The sequence below is a fragment of the Xiphophorus couchianus genome, chromosome 7 (genome assembly GCF_001444195.1).
Source record: "Xiphophorus couchianus chromosome 7, X_couchianus-1.0, whole genome shotgun sequence".
Taxonomy (NCBI): domain Eukaryota; kingdom Metazoa; phylum Chordata; class Actinopteri; order Cyprinodontiformes; family Poeciliidae; genus Xiphophorus; species Xiphophorus couchianus.
In genome coordinates this window covers 29687387-29707634 of record NC_040234.1, presented here as the reverse complement: position 1 = coordinate 29707634, position 20248 = coordinate 29687387, and the positions used below count along the sequence as shown (strand labels likewise).

General features: G+C 36.4%; 1 protein-coding gene and 1 long non-coding RNA gene across 14 annotated transcripts in view; both read right to left on the bottom strand.

Moving 5' to 3' along the window:
* stxbp5l (syntaxin binding protein 5L) overlaps positions 1-17359 on the bottom strand; it is a 144073-nt gene extending 126714 nt beyond the window's left edge. For 8 of the 13 annotated variants that reach the window (XM_028022314.1, XM_028022318.1, XM_028022316.1 and 5 more), the window contains exon 1: positions 16278-17359. In XM_028022314.1, coding sequence (XP_027878115.1) covers positions 16278-16445 — 168 coding nt within the window. In that variant the 5' untranslated portion in view covers positions 16446-17359. The remainder of the gene's footprint in view (positions 1-16277) is intronic. The other 5 variants (XM_028022327.1, XM_028022321.1, XM_028022322.1 and 2 more) reach the window with 1 other exon arrangement.
* LOC114147742 (uncharacterized) lies at positions 1743-13368 on the bottom strand. Its single transcript, XR_003596125.1, has 3 exons — positions 13182-13368; positions 7076-7078; positions 1743-1754 (listed from the first exon to the last, which is right to left on the bottom strand). It is a non-coding gene; the product is annotated as an uncharacterized LOC114147742 (long non-coding RNA).
* Positions 17360-20248: the final 2889 nt, after the last annotated feature.

Below are 20248 nucleotides of genomic sequence, written 5' to 3'. Positions count from 1 at the left end.
AGAAAGAGAGCACAATTTTAGTCTCAATATTGTTTTGCTATGGTGCTGTAAAAATAAGCATTTGTTTCTGTCTAGTTAAGGAGTCAGTTCCTTTTGTCTATGGAAATGATTGACACAGCAAAGCAGTAAGCAGCAAATAATGCTAAGTTGACAAACTTTAACTTAGCCAATAATTTATTGTTTAATATAATGTTCTGGCCATTGTTTATTAGCAGTGGCTTCATGTCTCCTGCTTATGTTAGCGTTGTGTGCTCACTTTTAGCTTCTCAAGGACATAACTGTATGTTGTGCTTTGAATAGTATTATTAATAGTATTATGCATAAAGTTTGCCATCGTGGATTAGTAAAGCAACAAAGTCTTAAAACGGGTTTGTCACCATTCTCAGACCTTTACACATCAACTATTCAGTTTTTCATCTCTACTTGTGTTGCTTTTTTAGATCTTGAAATCTACTTTATGTTGTCAGACCAGTCATATTTACTTAAGAATGTTAATGTTACAGGTTTGGTATTAAGAAGTCATTAAATTGTACTTTTAAAAATCATTGATGTTATTCTGTTAATTTATGATTTAACAAGCAGTGCAGATTAGTCCTCTATTAAATATTTATTTATTTGTATTTACTTTATATATTTTTGGCTTATATTGAAGTTTGTTTGATGATCAAACTTGAAACAAATGATGACAAATCCAGCAGGACTCTGTCTGGATTTGTTAGTCTCAAACTAACGGCAGCAGTAACTCCTGCTTTTTAGCCTATATGAGTTTGTGCATGGCCCTTCACATCTAAAGCTTTCCGGTGCATTTTTTACTAATAAAAAATTGAAAGACACTTATTTTTCAAAGCCAAAAGAAGTTGCTCTGTTTCCTTTGACTGGAACGGAAAAGTGGGCCAATAGATAATTTATGAAAAATTTTTCTAGGCTAAGTTTGTTATTGAAAGGCTGACGTGTGTAAATGCCACAACAGATCTAAAGATGAGTGCAGTAAAGAGGGACATGAGGTGTTTAGGCTGGACATCAGGCTAAAGGAAGATACGCCAACAAAATATGTAAAGGTTTCCTTGCACCATTTCAGAACTGCTGTTTTTAAAATCCACACACTACATGTGTATGTGTATGTTTGCTTATTTCACAAATTTATATTTGTGCACATATAGTCTACACTTTAACTGTTCACTTTGAATTTAAACCAGAGCTTTTTGAGGTAAACTAGTTTTCATGCTCATAGTGTTTAGATAATATATCAATATGTTTTGAATGCAATCTGCGATTCCTGGTTCCTGGTCTTCATCCATGCATCAAATCCAACCAAGTGGTTTTTACTATATCATCTGGCTATTCAATTTTAAACACTCTTTTTCATGAATCTCAAATATCTTGTGCCTATTTAATAAATGTAAGAGGAATGATGGTATTATTTTCAATTAGTTGAGTCCTGATCAAACAGGTGTTGATACATAATACACTAACAAAGTAATGCACAAACAGGTAATTCCCTCCAACGCTTTGCAGTATCTTTAGCTCTTATTTGATCACTCCAGTAAGTAAATAGGGCACATGTGGTCTTCCTGCAACAGTGCCAAACTATTCTTGTTCCTCTTAATCTGGTGAGGCTGTTTGGTCTGAAAGGATTTTTTTTTGTTGGGATATTTAGGTTTATTTATTTACCCTAAATAACTGGATATTATTACATATTTTGAATGCCAAATTGTTCTTTAAAATAAATTAGCTATTTTGCTTCAGAGAAATACCTTACAGGTGTTTATTATTTGTCTGACATCAAACAGTATATTACTGTGCAATCCTTTTAAGTTTTCTACATGTTTAAGTCATATGGTTTGTTTATACTGCTTTATAGATGATGCTTATTTAAATGGAAACATACCTGGATTCAATATGTGTCTGGTGTTTTCCAATAAAATAACAGCATTTTGGTGTCACCCTGAATGCAATAAGACTCAGCTTTTCCCAATTCCGGTCCTCAGGCCTCCCTGCTCTGCATGTTTTAGATGTGCCTCTATTCCAGAGCAGCTGATTCAAATGATTGCATGACCATCAAGTGCTGCAGAAACCTGTTGAACACCCATATATTCAATCCAGGTGTGTAGCAGAAGGGAAACACCTAAAACATGCAGGGCAGGGAGGCCTGAGGAACGGAATTGGGAAACGCCGCACTAAGTCATTATATTTTCACTTCAGTTTTAGTTGATCGTTTGGAGAAAGTTCTGAAATAATTATGCTTAAAATAAGTATGCTGCTTCATGTCATTAAACCCTTCTTTACTGTATGGATATAATGCTGAGCACAACTCATTTTGCCACTCAGCAAACAGACATGCTAATGTCACCAGTTTGGTTTATAACTATATTATAAACAGTTAATGTTTAATGAATGCCAACCAGGAGGTGAAATGAGATCATGCTCTAAAAGTATTTAATTTTAAATTAAAGTATGTCTTGCAAAGTGCTGTCTTAAGTAGCTATCATCATCTGCTTCTGTCTGGAGAAATAAGTGTGCGCCAACTTTCCCAGATAAAAAAAGTAAATGTTTTAAACTTCACACATTGAATCTATGTTTAATGTTCTTATTTTCAAGTAAAGCTGGGAACACTCTACATGATTTTCTGCCTGATTTTACCCCTGCTTTCAAAGTCGGGAAATGTTTGCATCAGTCTGCAATAGTTGCAGTGAGTAAGAGGGGTGAGTCGAAACAAAAATCTGTTAGTGTGGCACGGGATGAAGACCGGAGCCTGCAAGTGTGTGAGGAAAAGCAACCCTATCTGACCTCAGTCGCAGTCACACAAACGTGGTGTGAACTGATCACCAATCCAACTGCAGATGTTAGTCACTAACTAGATTGACAAGAGACACTGGAATGCTGTGAGTTATTTCATGAGGAACAGAAAACAGTGGGCGAAATAGAGGCCGTCATCTAACTAATTACAGTAGCAATGTGATTAAAAAAAACAACTGAAAAATAACAAAGAGAACTTTTTAAAATAATCTATTCTGCATCTGTTTTTCAGATTGAGTCATTGATAAATGAGATGGCCATTAGCTAACTGACAAACAAATGCTAACATTAACAATATGTTGGTCTCATATGTTCAGCTTAGGTTTAAAGAAATTCCTTATTGGAAAAACAAAAAAGAGATCAAATGTTTCAGAAAGTTACCAAGGAAACCTGGCAGGTAAATTTGGCAAATAAGAGATCTGAAAAACAAACAAACTTTGGAGCAAAAGTGTGACAATATAAACTGGTTCTGCACGTCGTCTCGCATTACCGTATGAACTCCTTGTGTACATAGCCTGCTTTAGTGTGTGCAATGTGTTACCTTTGTGCACCCAAACTGTTCTTATGCATCACCCAGGTGTGTTAGCACCTGTCCCCACAGGCTACGTGTCAGGATGAGAGGCAGCGATGCAGGGAGAATCAGAGTTGCTTATTCCTGTCACAACCAACCATTCCAATCAACATGACTTTACAGAGTCAGAGCACCCATCAAACAAACAACGGCGCATGTGTCTTTCGCCTACCATCGTTTGAAGAAGGGAGATATTTTGAGGTTGCTCTAAAATTCCTTTGATCTAGTCAGGAGCTGCCTAAAATAAAGAGAAGGCATAACAGAACGTGGATTGGAGAGGAAGATTTCTGGGAGGAGGAGTGGAAGAAGAGATTAGGGATGTCTGAGCGTGGGAACAAATGTTGAAAAAAATAAATTGGTAAAAAAAAAAACAACATGGCCTTGTGCCAATTATTCATAAAAAGTAAGCAACATCTATGCATTCATTTTTCAACTGAAGGTTAAAGTTTAATAGTATTTTTTAAATTATTTTTAAAAGTTACAGTTAAGTCGTCCCTGATTGACCCTTAATTGTTTTTGTTTTACATAATAAAGGCACACATATCACAATCTAAATGTCTTGCAGAAGTATTCAGATCACCTTTTCATCATTTTTGAAAATGTGGCATCCATTTGCATCCACACTCTTCTACTCTGATTCAGCTCCACCTACTGCCTCCAGAAAGCCCTTAGTTAGTAGAGTATCTATGACACAAGGAATAAAGTTATGAAGAAGCTCAGGCAGAGTTAGATTATTGAACAAGTTTAAGCAGAAGCTTTGGGTGACTTTGATGAGTACAAGAACATAGCCTGCTTGATAAAAAAAGCAGGCTAGATCCGGACTGAAACCTCAGCTATTCATGCTTATGATACTAAATGCTTCTTTCAGCTTCTACATGAATGAAGTAGTTCAGAAGTTTCACATCCTGATGATCTGTGAAAGTGAAGTGATGAATTGACTTTCCTTTCATCACTGAAAATAAACCAGACCTAATTAGCAACTCTACAATACTGGGTTGCACTTAAATACACGCACACACATACACATTCAGAACAGCCATCAAATGTACACAGGGTGAGAACCCAGTGTGTGAGAAGTCTAAAAATGAATGAATGAACCCATAAAAGATTCCTTCCCTGCAGAATGCGATGATCTCACTTGTAGAGTTACAGACGACGTGCAGCCAGATGGAATGGTGGTGAATCAGATGCATCTTTATTCTTTTACTCTTTTTATTTATAGTAATTTTAAATCTTAATTAGGATTGGTCTTTTTTTATATTTATTTTTTGGATATTTATATTGAACATTTTCTTTGCCTTTATTTTTGATTTACTCAGAGCTACTACCTATTTTGGCATAGGCCACTTTTGGGGTTACATTTTTAGAAACATTTCTTTTCTTTGAACACACTCCTTGAACTGCAGCCAGATTTAGATAAAAATGAGACCAACAATTCTGAAGGTTTTAAACGCAGATATGAAGAACAGTTTTTGATGAAAACTCTGGATAAAATGCTAAAAAATGCACCAATAACAGACCATTGAAATTCTTAATAATTACATTTAATTAATAATAATTACAATAATTACACTATAATATAATTCATTACAAGTTCTAGCATTTCAGTGCTCAGTGCTACAACTAGAAAAAGTAGCTTAAAGGCATTTTGTCATTCACGGTGCTTCCCAAATTCTTAAAGAGAGCTTAGAAATTACTCATCCAGTCATCAGGGGGTTTTCTTGAGTGCAGTCTGTAGTTTAAGGATGTTCAAATAAGCATACTTCATTTTGAGGGTTTTTCCTCTTAGTTTATTATGAAAGCATGGCCTGCTGAGTAACTACTCCCTGTTTCTGGCCACTATCATCAAAGCCACTGAGATGCCATCTGTAACTTCAAGAGGATTGTCACAGTTCTGGCTCTTCCGCCTGATTTGTGACCTTAAAGATGATCATCAGTTCAGGTTACAAGCTATGTGACCATGAGCAGTAGCACCAGTAAACACAAAGATGCATGAAGATGCAAAGGAAAATTGCTTTGGCCCATTAGTGTGTTATTCTATATGTCCAATCTAATCACAATTACATTTTATGCCAGCCAAGGATGATAGAGAATAACTACTCAAACATCCCTGCCCTATAATATATGAAAACATATTTGCCCTTGACAATCAAACTGGTTGCAGCAACCACTGTCCTCAAGAATTTGTGAAAACAGGTAATGACTCTTTTCTATCTCTGCAGAGGAAGTTGATTCACTCTTCTTTAAAGAATTGTTCATCACAGCCACCCTGAGGTTGTTTTCAGCCCAAATTCCCTGCTCAAGATCATTCAACAGCATTTCTATCAGGTTTTGAATGGGCTCCTTCAAAACAATATTTTTTTTATGACCAAGACTTGCTGGAGGCATTTTTGTTTTTGCCTTGGCACATTCATATTTTTGCCTAGTCACTTTCCTATTGTATAATCACTTTAACTGAAGCAAGTGAGGCCTGTAGTTCTTTATAAGGGGCTCTGGGTTTTTGGTGACTCCCGGACGAGTTGTTAATCTGCTCTTGGAATTATTTTGGACGGCTGGCACCTCTTGCAAAAGTTCACTACTTCTACTTATGTTTTATATTTGTGGATTATAGCTCTTTTTGTATTTTACTTGAGTTTCTAGGCCTTAGAAATTGCTTTGCAACTCTTTATAGACCAACAGATGTGAATTACCGTACGATTTTTCTCTGTTCTTGAATTTCTTTAGATCAGACCATAACATGTTGCATTTTGATTTATTTTTTTGATACTTCAGAGTATTTGCGCTTGAGAAATTTAACTGACAAAAAAAAGGTCTGTTGATCTGAAATGTTTAAGTGTAAAAAAAAAGAAGAAGATTTAAAAAGGGAAATACTTTTTACAGCAATATGTGAATAATAGAACGATAGAAAGAAATACACACCCAAATTTCACTAAAGGGTATGTAAAGTTGCTGATGCTTTTGCATCACTGTTTAGGAGAGCTAAAGGTTCACCACGTTTTATCAGAAATTGCTTCTAATTTGTTTGACTTTGTAACATTTTACTTTCATCTTCAGTTTTTACCTCTTCTCCTGTCTTCACATCATTGTTAATACCTGACCTTATTCTGGAAAGTAAATAATTTTTCACTTGATTACTCCCAATAAAAAGTTGCTGTGACACATGCAGCATTTGGCCTCTTTTTATCCGGCAGCATTTAACATCACTCTTTTGCATTTGACCCTTTAATGTTAAGCACATATCACTTTAGATGAGAGCGTGGGCTTGATATCCAAAAATACATAATTCATTTTACGTAATCGCAGAGCAATGCGTACACATGTGTGCGTGGGTGGAAGGGTGATTGTTAAGACTGTAGGCTGGGGTTTTGTGTTGTGTTTCCATGCATCCCTGAGGTCACAAAGCAACCATGCGGGGATCGACAATACATGTGGTTTAACCTTACAAACCAAAACAGCCAGGCTGTCCATCACATATAAAGTCAACAAGGACGGATAATACCAAGGAGACCAGTATGTCTTCCTGAATGTCTTGTGTTAACTAAAAGAATAAATATTTTAAAATGGGAATGAAAAAAATCAGTTGCTTTAAAACATATTTCTTGGTATTCTGCTCCATATAATGGTCCTAAAAGCTGGGCTTCTTGCATTTATGAATTATTAAACACTATGCAATACATTCAAGCTAATGCAATTGGTAGTTCCCTGAACAGTCTCATGGATGAGAGTGTGTTTTTACCACGCGCTAAATCATATGCTGAAAATGCATTGTAACAGTAATATGAGGTATGACTTCCTCCTAAGAGACATCAAGTAAATTTTTGTGAAATTTTAAACAAATGTGTATGAGAGAGAACTTTAACACATTAAAATACATCTTGAACAAACTTCATGTTTGATTTGAAGCTTTGCTGAATTTTCACCTGTCGTCCTAGATTGTAATTTTACTCCAAAAGTATTGGTTTGCACTTGTCTGGTCATTTACTCAATCATGCACATAAATTGCATGATGGGAATTATGTTCGTAACACACTGACCATCCTAATTAAAGCTTGAATCAAATAAACAGACAAAGAAAGACTTTGGATGAGATTAAAGATTTACTGTATTACTTTTGTGTGTTACTTGTATGTATACAATTACAATTCAACTTAGAAAAAGGGGGTAGCAGAACATTTTATGAGAATTTATGACTCCCTTGAAGTGGACATAGTCAATTTTACCCATGCGGTTATATTTTCCACCCACCACTGTAGCCTTGCTACTAACGTAAATGTTGAAGCATCCCAGTCTGTGGTTAGAACCAACAGGTTTCTAATTTCTTGGAATCGAGTCACGTTTAGGTTATCCATCCACCTATCCAGTCTCTGTATCTTACTGTCCTTGCAGGGTTGCAAGAGAGCAGCTGCCTACCTAAACCAGTCACAGGAATCGCCAGTCCATTACAGAACCGTTTTCATTTTAGAGGTTATTAATTAAATTTACTCCAGTTTACATAAAACTCATTTACAAGGACTGTAATATCTAGGCAACAAAGGAGGTTGATTCAGGTCCAGAAATATGTAATTGAATCAATATAATTGATTTTATATTTGAGCCACATAGACAAAAAGAATCATATTCTCAATTTGATCCTTGTTAAAATGCAGTAAGTCAAATTCAGGTAAAGCATCACACAGTAAAAAAGTTAAAACGTCCAACGAATCAAGACTTGCAACAGTGCGTCATCTTGAGCAAGTATATGACAACAATGGAAACAAGTCACCTGTGTGTTTTACTGTATGTGAATTCTCACTACAGACATATTTTGTGTTATCATGGGTCTCATTTGACTTTAATTACCTCTATTTCCTGAGTAGTGATGTTTCTATGGAAACAATATAATACGGGTTTAAAAATTTTAAACAACCGCATCAAGGATGGAAAGATGGGCCACTGGCTATTGTTGCATTTTTTTTTATTGGCAACTTAATGACAAATTCAGAGGTATAATCCCTTGCACAGGTTGTTTTATTTCTCAAAAATGAATGCTACTTGAATTTTATCCTCTAAATGAACCACATCATACAAAAAAGCATTGCATGAGCTCATTCTACTTGAGAGTGCAAACACTGAAAACTAAGTGAAGCGGTGATCTGTTTGAAAAGCTCGCTCGATTATATTTGCACAGCGTGAGGTGAGGCAGGCAGTCTGCTGTCACTGAATGGACAAAGTGTTTGAAAGCCCACACTAAAATCAAGAGGCGTCTATTTCTCGTTCACTCTCTCAGACACATGCTGTCACAGACACCAACAAAATGTAGAGTATGACACAACAGCAAGTGGTTTTGCATAGCATTTGGAAGATGTTACAGAAATGTGTGCATATTGTGTTTTAAAGGGTTCAGTGTTTTCTAAAGATGCTGAGGAAAACAGAATTTCCTGCTTCACCTGAATATGGATTACAGAAAATGTATCCTATATGTTGTTTTTTTTTCTCTATACTATCCTCCTAGCCTGACATCAGCTACTCCTTAATTGATCCCACACTGTGGCTTCTGACAGGCAGCCGACACATGGTAATGTGAGACTAGCTGGAAGTCAACCCACTGAGTCATCACACCCATGGAGAGCTTGTGGGGTCGCTGCTGAGGGAGTGAGGGTGATGTCATCCTTACAAGCAAATATATTGTGCTGACGGAGGAAGGAGATAATAGAAAAAAGCGGAGGTTAACACCAAAATACTAAACTTAGAACATAAGGTTAAGAATATGCACTCATCTAAAATTCCTTCAGAAGAATAAGAAAGTTATAGTTTTTCAATTAGCATAATTTTCTGAAAGGTTTCTGCAAAGTACATACACAAGGCATGAAAAGTGTAATTTCCCTCTAATAAAAAATACATAAGGAGCACTTTCTTTAAGCCGATCCATTACATCTGATTCTTATCTCACCCCATAAGCCTTAATGCTATGTTTGTAAAGGTTAAGGTATCTCAGATGCTTCTGTGTATGATATCATGGAATATCCCTTTATTGACAGAACAAGTCTGAAGTTTGTCTTGCATCACCGCACTATTGTTCACCGAGAGACAGAATCAAAAGTAGACATTATATGACAAGCAGATGGTTGTTAGGGGAAGGGTTGTTAACTGTGTAATCCTAAAAAAACCAAAACATAATGTAGCACAAATACTTTCTAGATGAGACGGACAATGAAAATAGAAGATTAGTATAATTATAGGATTTCATAAATATTTTTTGTATTTAAATTTAAGCAATGCATGATCAAAAATCAAAACACTTTTTAAATAAAGCAGATTTATTTTTATAACAAAGCAAAAAACATGAATTTCATCTTTGTATCCTAACAGGGACAAAAAGGATAACAATATAAAAAGAGTGTCTAATTCAAAATGCAACTGTGCTGCTGTTCTAGCTAATTGTACATCTCCTTCAGAGATTAATCACTTATTAAAGCAGATTAAAAAATGCATTGAGGTCAAGATGACCTAGCAGCACACCGTTTTAAATTAAAAAAAATTCCACCCAAAGAATTATGTATCAAAGGTTAGAAATGAATATTTATATGCAGATGTGGAGACGATAAGAGAAAGCCACTATACATTAAGTTTTCCTTTATTTAACAGAAACTTTTATGGTAAGGGGACAAAAATGCAATTATTGCAATACTGCAGCAAACACAACTAAGCTTTCTTTTTTCCTTCAGCAGACTGCAGTATCTTCACTTGCCTCAAGTGATGAAGAGATTCCCGTGAGCTAAAAGCAGTGATATAAACATGTATATATAAAGTAGATATAAAACTAATCAAAATTTAATAAAATAATCAACCTAACTTTGACTAAAATAGTTGTATCTTCACATCTTCAGTGCTACTGCCACACTACTGAATATTTGTCTGGTGTTTCACTAGAATAATGTAAAAGGTTCATAATTTTATCATTAGAAAATCCAGGCAAAACAATTTCCTGCCATTAGCACTGCAACTAAGGGGCTTCAATATATCTACCGCATTGCTGAGGTATATACATAAACTCAAATGTTACACTAATAAGTCTGCCTAATATCTGATATTATTATGCAGATGCTCTGTCTATTCTGATGAAAACTGACCTACACCAGCTTGCTAAATGTTTGGAGTCGCTGACATGGCAAATATTTTGCCTTTACTGTCATAGAATGGTGAAAAACAGCACCTAAATGCAGTGAGGAGGCAGGCAGGTACAAATAAAGAGTTTGTCTCGTTAAAAAAAAATCTTAGAAAACTAAAGTCCAAAGGAGAATCCAAAGTAACATTCAAGTAGAACAGAAGGAACCAAGCTGATGACAATAACAGGATGATGTAAAAGGAGCTGCCTACCTGAGAAATATTTAAGCTCTACAGATGATTACTGAACAAAGAGCAGGTGGCTGATTAGAAACTGGGTGCAGATGAGAGGGAGGGCAAATAACTGAAGATGAACTGAGAAAATAGGAGAAATGGCCGATAGAAATCAGAAATGCAAACAAATCAGAAACACAACCCAACACAAAAAAATGATCAAAATTCAAACCAAAACGGTGACAAGAGAACACAGAATCAAGAAGAATAAAGAATGCAGAAAAATAAGGTTCTCAAAATAAAACAAAAACTAAGACATAGAACTATAACTAAAAGACTCCAACTGAGAGTTTAAAATAAATACAAAAGACATAAAAAACTAAAGTTAACAAGAAATCCAAATAAACCAAGAAAAAAACAAAATCCTATATATCATGTCACTTCCTTTTGGATTAGTTCATCTAATAGTTGTCAGATTATTTAGAAGCTGTAATTATAAAGTCAGATTGTGCAGTTTGTAGAGTGTTCAATTTGATCAGTAATTATAAAACAAATTTAGATGGTGACATCAAGACTGTAATTATGCAGCCCTGGCCTAATAGGCAAACACAACATAAAGCAGAGACGCATCATAAATTATTCACATACTTTTAAGACATAGCAAGACAAATCTCTTTGTGCTTATTTACATTTTCAGACATGACAATCCTAAATGCTTAGGTAAAAGGTAACTGCTCTTCTCATTACCTGAAGAAGTTACCCCGCTCATCAAAAAGACATAGTTTTGAATATGTTTGAAAGCAACAGGCTTTGTAATCAGAAAAAATCACACTGATGGGTCTTTAAGGTCACTAAAGGGGTAACTAGGACAGGTCAGTCACTGGCTGTACCTTCTATTCAATTCAGTGTTTGGGTTGTTGTTGCCTGACATCTGAAATGTGTCTCTAACGATGCTGTGTGAATTGTTTTAGTCACATGTCCCAAGGTGTGAATGCTGTAAATCTGCCTGGGATGACTCAAGGCTCCACTGTAGGTGTTAGAAAGATTAAACCTGAGGCCACCTTCTATTTTAGAGTCATTTTCCCCCAAATTTAACACTAATGGCTTCTTTCACTCACTCCTTGTTCAAATAACCTGTTTTCCCTGTATAAAATGTGCACAACTTCAACCAAGTGAATTAGAAGTCCAGTTTTCTTCTACACAAGCACTTAAAAAGAATGCTCTTTGTGTTTGCATTTGCAGATGCACCAACTTACAAGGCAAGATAAGAAACAGTTTGACACATCAGAGAATGATTATGGTCAGGTTTTCCAATTTCTACAGTCCTTAACCTCACCTACCCTCTACGTCTTGCCTCAGTCTAATCACACACAGGGCTGTAATTATAAAGCCTCATTTTGAGGGAGTTAAAACCTGTGCACACCTTTGCACATCAAGCACCTCAAACATTTTCAGCCACCCAACCCAAATCACTTTAGAAAAGCTGCACTCTAATAAGTCTATTGCTGGGCTGCTTTCTGATTGGATGCAGGACAGGGTAGCTTTGTCACAGGCATGTCTGAAAACACACGTGTAGGTAAAAACGATCTACACTTATATATATATTTATAGATATATTGATATATCTATAGAGATATACTGTATATCTACATAGATATATATCTATATATCTGTCATAAAAATATGGCTCATGCACCATAATAGGTTAGGTTTTTCTATTCAGTATCCTTAAATTTGTTATTCAGAAATCCCATGAATAATCAGTATAAATATGGGAACCTGTTTAAGAATTCTACAGACAGGACTTCACTTCAGAGAGGTTGTGGAGTAAATGGGAGTTACACATGCAATATGAATGAAGTCATTTGGATGAAAAGACTTCAAAAAATTTAAATGACAGTCATTAAAATCAAATTGTACCAACTTGATGATTAAAGTAATTCCTTCATTTTCAGATGTAGAAGAAGCATTATTCAGAGGCAGTGTCATTGGTGATTGTGATTGAAACTGCAAGCTACACTCCACTTTAAGGCATGTAATTGCAATTTTGGCAACTTGGTCATGCCTCATCAAAGTTCTGTCACAGAATATGGCACAACAGATTAAACATCCCTTGAACTGTGAAAGTTACATATCTTACTATTTTGTTGGACCATATATGGAATTTAAGACATCACAAAACAGTCACAAATTTTAATGTATTTTAATGATTTTTTGTAATTTCTCAGAACAAAATAAGTCATTTTGGTCATTATTCTTCGCAAAATAACTTAAAATTAATTAGACTGGATGGAAGGCATTTGGTGATTTTCAATGTGTTGTCACAAACTAAATTGGATGCAGGTCTAAACTGACAGAACCTACTAATTAGGTGACATTTGAAGCCAGTTGTTACAATGGGTTTTGTCTTGGGTTATCAGAGTAAATGGGGATCAATATACAGCTCTGGAAAAAATTAAGAGTCCACTGCACTGAACCCCATTGAAAACCTCATGACTATTCCATCAAATATTGATTTCTGAACTCTTCCCAAGTTAAAACATTGGTATTGTTGTTGCTAAATGACTATAAACTTGTTTTCTTTGCATTATTTGAGGTCTGAAAGCACAGCATGTTTTTCATTATTTTGACCATTTCTCTTTTTCTGCAAATAAATACTAAATTTTTGCTTGGAATTTCAGAGGCATGTTGTCAGTAGTTCTTAGAATAAAAGAACACATTTCATTTTACTCAAACATGTATGAGTATGTACGTTTGAGTAAATCAAAGAATTGATCATTTTGCAGTGATGTCTTATTTTTTTCCAAAGATGCAAATGAACAACATGCTTTTCACAATTTGATATGTAAAATGAAAACAAAAACCAAGTACCATTGTCCTACAACTGCACAATTGTGTGGTACTTGTGTGGTTTATTGACTTAAATCCAAATAAAAGGCATTAACATTGAGAGCTTTAGCATGACAAAATGTGAATAAGTTCAGGTGAAATTAAAGGATTGCAAGTTATATTTTAAAAAAAGAATGTGTTAAAAACATAAAATAATAATAATAATAATACATAAATTTTTTCTGATATTTCTGGTAATAAATTGAGAAATGTACCACTCTGCAAATTATTTTCTAGTCAATCAAGGGGTTAAGGCCTGAAAAAAGCTCAAAGAAATGCACAGTTCTTGGTTACCTAAGCAACAATATCACACGATTGTTAGTATTTTGATAACTGTTTTGCCCTCCGTTAAGACTGATGTCTCCAGTATTCACTAGTGTGACCTTCTCTGTGTTCGGAGAGTCGCACAAATGTTAGTGAGTAACATTTTCTTGAGGAAGTGAGATAACCTTTAGTCTCTGAATCACAGGCATACATATGACTAACTGCCATCAAGATTTTGCTCTTGTTAAAAAAACAACATACTTTTGGTGTTTTCTTTGTTGTGTGTTACCAAGTAGTAAATAAAGCAGTGTGATAAAAATTCTTAGAAAAAAGGATAGATATTTGACATCTCAGCTACCACTTAGTGCCATGGAGTTTAGTTTGGTGGATATTTATGTTTTATCTTGCTACCTCTATCACAAAATTAACGCATTTCCCTCTTTCAGAAAAATCAATATGCAGAGCCACTGAAACTCCTCCCCACCAGCATGATTCCCATTTCCTTCATTAGCTTCAACCTTTAGAGTGATTTCATTTGAAAGCTTGTTTCAGCATCTCAGCTATAACCACTCAAAACCAGATGTTTTTGTAACCAATGTAAACAAAAATACTGTATTACATAAAAAATGAGTTAATGCATCTTCCTACACTCCACAGTAAGGATAGAAGTCATGACTACTTCGAGAAGTTTGCCAAACCCTCCCACACATCGTACTGCACCAGCTGACAGATTTACATCCACTCCAGAAAGTCTAAATCCTGTCTAAATATATTTGGGATAATGAATGGAAGGGTAAAATTAGATATATTCCTTGTTTCTCCTACTGTTTATTTGACATTCTCTAGCTAGAACATTCTAGAGACAGGTTTCACTGTCTCTGATTGCTCAGTTTGATCCAAACAATGACTCGTATCAATTTTCTTCATAGAATTTAAATTTCCCAATACACTTAAAATTCAGAAAGATGGGTTCCTTTGTGTAAAACCGGTTTGTTCTCTGTCCATGACGAAAAGCTAAGTTAAAGATAGTTTTATTTATTGTATTCTGCACAACATCACGCTCTGCTTCTGCTTGACAAGGGAGAGCAGAAATATCTGCACATCCTCACCGTAGAGATACAAATTGCAGCTATTATCATAGAACACGATGTCAATCTTACATACAACCTTTTCATTCCACCCTGATTCTTATAGATAATGTAGAAAAAATGGGGACACATCCAGATCCCCATCTCTCCACATTTTCTCTGTTGCTGGGAGAAAATAAATCTACTCATACAACAGGAAAATAAGCTACAAATTATTGGTGATAGTAGGTAGTAAGGTAATATTTCTGCATTCACAGCTTTCTCAAGAGAAGTTAAGTCAATGTATTGAGCCATTAAGTGAGGGGATGCAGCCTTCTGCATGGGACCAGTCTATATTGCTCTGCTCTCTTCTAGCAAATTCTCTTACTTGCTATACGGTGCTCTGCAGCATCTTTCTCAGCTTGTGAATCAACCTCCCTCCTTGGTCTTCTCCAACCCACTCCCTCCCCAACCAGTTTCACTTTGCCCAGTAATAATCCAGCTCTGCAAAACACCCTGTTTTTTGGGTTTTTTCTTCTTCTCAATGAATTATTAACAGCCATGCCCACAATGCACCTCAGTTTCTATAAGGAGGTAAAAGGGGGAGAAAAAAAATAAATAAACGCAGCAAAATGCATTCAGAAAACTGGCTGCTATGCACGGCAGTCGCTGCTATAAATACCCCCACCCATGCATTCAAGCTTCACCCCCTCCTTCCCAGTGAAAAGCGCATCAGCTAGGACAGCACTGCAGGGCCCCTTCGCTGGCTGGATGTGCACTTTTTTTTTTATGCAAAGGGAGGGACACCAGTTATGTCATCGCTGCCACACCATTCGTGCTCGCTTGCTGATGCAACGCGGGCTGGTTGCTATTCATTGACTCCCTTTGCACTGTTTGTAGCACATGTGTGTGAGCTACTGCGGCTACACAGCATGCTCATGTCGGGAGCCGTGCTGCACATACAGATGAACTGTGTACTGTAACACTTCCACAAGCGGCAGTTTCAGCAGCATTCCTGCAACAAAAGCGCCTCACATGTCAGCTAAACGCAACAACTAATCGCCTCATTTGAAAGCGTGAAGTCTGATAGAAGAGCAGAGAGAATTTGAATGCTTAATGTTTTGTTCAGAATCGCTGTCCCTGGTGCTGAAGCGTTTATACCGCGGACTAGAGATCCCCGCGGCAGGAACAGCTGCAAAACTCGAAACTAACTTTTCAGGGGCTTGATCCTTTTATGCCAGTAAACTCCCCCAAACATTGGCAAGAAACATCAACAAAAAAATGGATTGAGATTAAGTCTAGCAGGTCGATGCGTTTATCGACTCTGCGCCGTCCCCGATGTTGCAGACCTCCAGCTAAATGCATTTACCTACCTTACACAGCTGAAAGTTTTCCGACACCAGCGTCTCCTGGACGTCGATTTCCTTGGGAGTCGGCGCCGCGGTGGGAGTCCCAGCCGCGCTGCCGCACGATGGGGACCCCATAGTCCCCCCCGGAGAGGAGGTGGTCAAACCGTCCAGCACCTTCCGAAACTTCTTCATTTTCACTCGATCTGTCGAATGCTTTTAAGTGAGTGAAACGGAGGATACAAAAGGAAATCTGCTTCCTTAGTTTTCCCAGTGTTCACTTTGATGCAACAACCCTAATTCGTTTGACAGCAAAAGGGGGGAAAAAAGCGTCTCTTCCTGTGAAAGCAGGATGTACAGAGGGACCCCCCCCCCCCCCTCTTTTTCTTAGGTGCAGTTCAAAAAGTCACAAATGCACCTCATCCTGAGCTTAATGTGTTGCCCATATAAAATGTTCCACTCTGATGGGATGATTTCAGCCAACGTTGTAGATGCAGGTCGTCTATCTCATCTCAGATTATGCACCAAAGGCCACTTAAACTACTCAACTTCATCTTCTCCCTGCATCCTCTAGTAAGATCCACTCCTGAGCATGGAAACAAATCCCGCACCTCAGTTCCTTGATTTCATTAATTGCAGAACAGAGCAGAGATTCTTTCATAAGAAAGCAGCTTTAACATAAGGGGAAAAAATCCAAAAAGAAAGAAAGAAAGAACAACAACTTCGGACAGGCCAGTCCACTCTCTTCCCTCCGTTTTGTGCAAACAGCAGCAACAACAAAAAAAAACACACACACTTTCACAACACGGTAGCCGCCAGTAACAGGAGGAGAACGAGGAGCCAAAAGCCAGCAGACGCAGAGGCAATGCAGTTAAAGGAGGTTGGTCTTCTCAGTCAGGCCACAAAACGAGACAACTCAGGCATCAAGCAGAAGGAGGGGAGATGAGGAAGCTTTACGTTCGCGCTGTGAACTCGTGGTTCATCTGCAGATCGATATGAGTCGGGGTTTTTAACCTGATCCTGCCGCGTTTTGAGCGTCGCTTCGCTGCAGCCCACACACAAGTGGCGGGGAGCTGTCGTGGTGCTGGAGGTGGTGGGGGGAAATAAAACTAAAATAACCAGCCAGCCCTGCGCCCCGCCCCACCTCTCTGTTTCTCCTCCCGCCTTCTCCTCAACGATTGGTTACAAAGCTCTAAATCAGAGAAACGGCATGATCAGGACACAGAAGCAAACCACAATAATGGAGTAATCCACTTCAACATATTGCAGAAAACAAAGATGAACTTGACTCTCTTTCCATAAAGACACGAGAAGATCAGAAACCACCTGGTGTGGAAAACAGAGGACTGCAGTTATCTTCGAGTAAATTTCTCCTAAGGATTGCTTTATTTAACACATTTTATACTATGTTAACTTATGCGTATATTAGCGATATTTATAATTTGTCTACATTAAGAAAGTAAAACAGTTACAAAAATAATTTTCAATCGTGCCAATTCATGTCGATTTTCTTGGTGTAGCATTTTATTTTGAAGTGATGAAGCATTACTGGTCTGATCAAACAAAGCTCATGTTAATATTAACTAATATTCGGAGTTTTAATATTCGGAGTTTTAAGTAGTTAATCCTTCCAGAACTCCATAAAATAGCATAAAACAGTCAACCATTAGCACTGATCACATTCGGAGAAGTTATATTTCTACTTTCAAAGTACTTTTTTCACATTTCACAAGAATCCATTTTTGGTTCAGGTCACAAAAAATAAGAAATCAATTAATTTTTTCATCAACTTTTTTTTTAATGAAGAGCCATAGCTCCAGCCACAGCTGAAATGGTGCTGTACAGATAAAAATGATACAAGAATACATCTAATTAAATGACAAACACTAAACACACAACAATTTAAAGAAATTCTAAACTCAATGCAAAATATAATGGAACAAGAGAGTAAAATAGTAAAATCAATACCACTAATAGTAGGGGAATGAGTGAAAGTGAAGGAACCTGTCCAATGTACAAATACCTTCATACTTGCTAACATAAAATGTATTTTAATTAGTCAAATGTTTAAGGTAAATCTGTGCTTGTCTATTTAAACAAGTCAGCACACAAAATCATCTTATTTGTACAACAAAGAAAGCCTCTGTGTTGGGATGTGACCCATACTTGCCTATAACTCCACAACAGCTACAGTGCTTAAAATATTTAAATTCATATACATTTAGCTCCGTAGCTCCATTCAAAAGTAAGACAGAGAAGCTGTGTGACACTCTGTTAGCCTCTGCTGTACCTGCAAACCCCCAGCTGAACTCAGTGACTTCCTGCCTGCAGCAGGCTCCTGCACAGCAAGAACAGATTTTATTAAGTTATTCGCAGTTCATCAAAAAGTCATGAATGTCTCATTTTAAGGAATTTTTACACAACACTCAGATCTAATTATGCATATTGACTTTTTCCAGCATCTATCTGGCCACCTTGTTTTAAGCTGGAAAATAAATGCAGCTTCACATTAGAGGTCACTTGGATGGCTTGTGTCCCCAGATTTGTCTTCTCCGAAACATCGGAGTCTGAACCACATTTGTTTCACGCCTTGCAAAAATGTCATGACTATTAATATCAGCAGAGAATATAGTATTTTAATAAAGCCGTAGAATGGAAATATCAAGCAGGCTGTAGTTTTCATCTGATTGTGTTGAGCAGGAATTACTTCTTTAAGCCTCCTCATATCTGCTTCCCTCACATTTCCTTCTCACAGCATGTGAAAGTACAATACGTTATTCCACAGCTGATTATATATAAAAAGATGTATCACCTGATACTGTATACTCTATGCAGTATAATTAAATACTATCACTAATGTCTAGCATTGAATTCTAAATATTTCATAGAACAGTAGAAATTAGAACGATAATAGAATTAGATAAAAACTCATCTCATTTTTGAATGTAAATTTAAACCCACAATTATTAATACCCCTTGCAGATTTAGGTCTTAAGTAATATTTTACTTAAGGCCAACCTGCTTCTTCTGATTGGAAGCAAAACAAATGTTTTAGAGTGAACCAGACAAATGCCTAACTTGAATGTGATGAAGAAAGTATGGAGGGTGCTAAAGTTTAGGGTGATGGCAAGGAAACTTTGTAACTTAAAAAAACTTGGCCATTATTTCAGATAAATCAGCAAAATACCATGAAAGGCAGGAAAGTGAAGTTATATAAAGTGCTTAACGTCAATAAATACTTTTTGATTAGCTACTAAAGGAGGCATAAATAGTTTATAATGTGTTTTATTAAATAGAAATTTAAAAACGGTTATTTTTAAAACCTAAGAGATAGTTGCCTAATTTATTAAAAGAAAAAAAATGCCTTGGTTGAATGAAACAATTTTAAATCAAAGTCTCCAGCAGAGGCACAAACAATGTTTGACTTCACTATATAGTACTTATATTTACCTGTGCTAGTAGATCAAACACTGAAAAAGTATTTTACAATATATTATTTTATGTCAAACAGTGTACAGTATATACATGTGTATTTAGGACAAAGGACATTGAAATAATCCAGATTTCAGTCTGAGGCATTTTACCTTCTTGATTTTTTGATGAGATTATGCTGAGAAACATACAGACTGAACCTGAACCGCAACACCATCTGACACAACCTGACCAGGTGGTGCTTCAGATTTAAGTATTTAAATCAAATTTTGTGAATTTATTTTCTTTCTAAAGTCAAGCGAACTCAGTCTTTTAGTAAAAAACTGTGTGTTTAAAAATATATTGAGGCTTTTTAGTTATGGAAAACCTATAAAAAGAAACTAAATTAATTTCTGTGTACTATACAACTCGAAAGTATGTACAGTGAGAGATTGCATCAATCCTAATATGCATTGGAGGATAAACCAACTATAAAGCATGTTCACCTCACTTAGATGTTCAAGACCAGTGATGTTGCATAATCACTTACATCACCAGCCTCTGCCTCCTGGCCCCCCTTAATAATA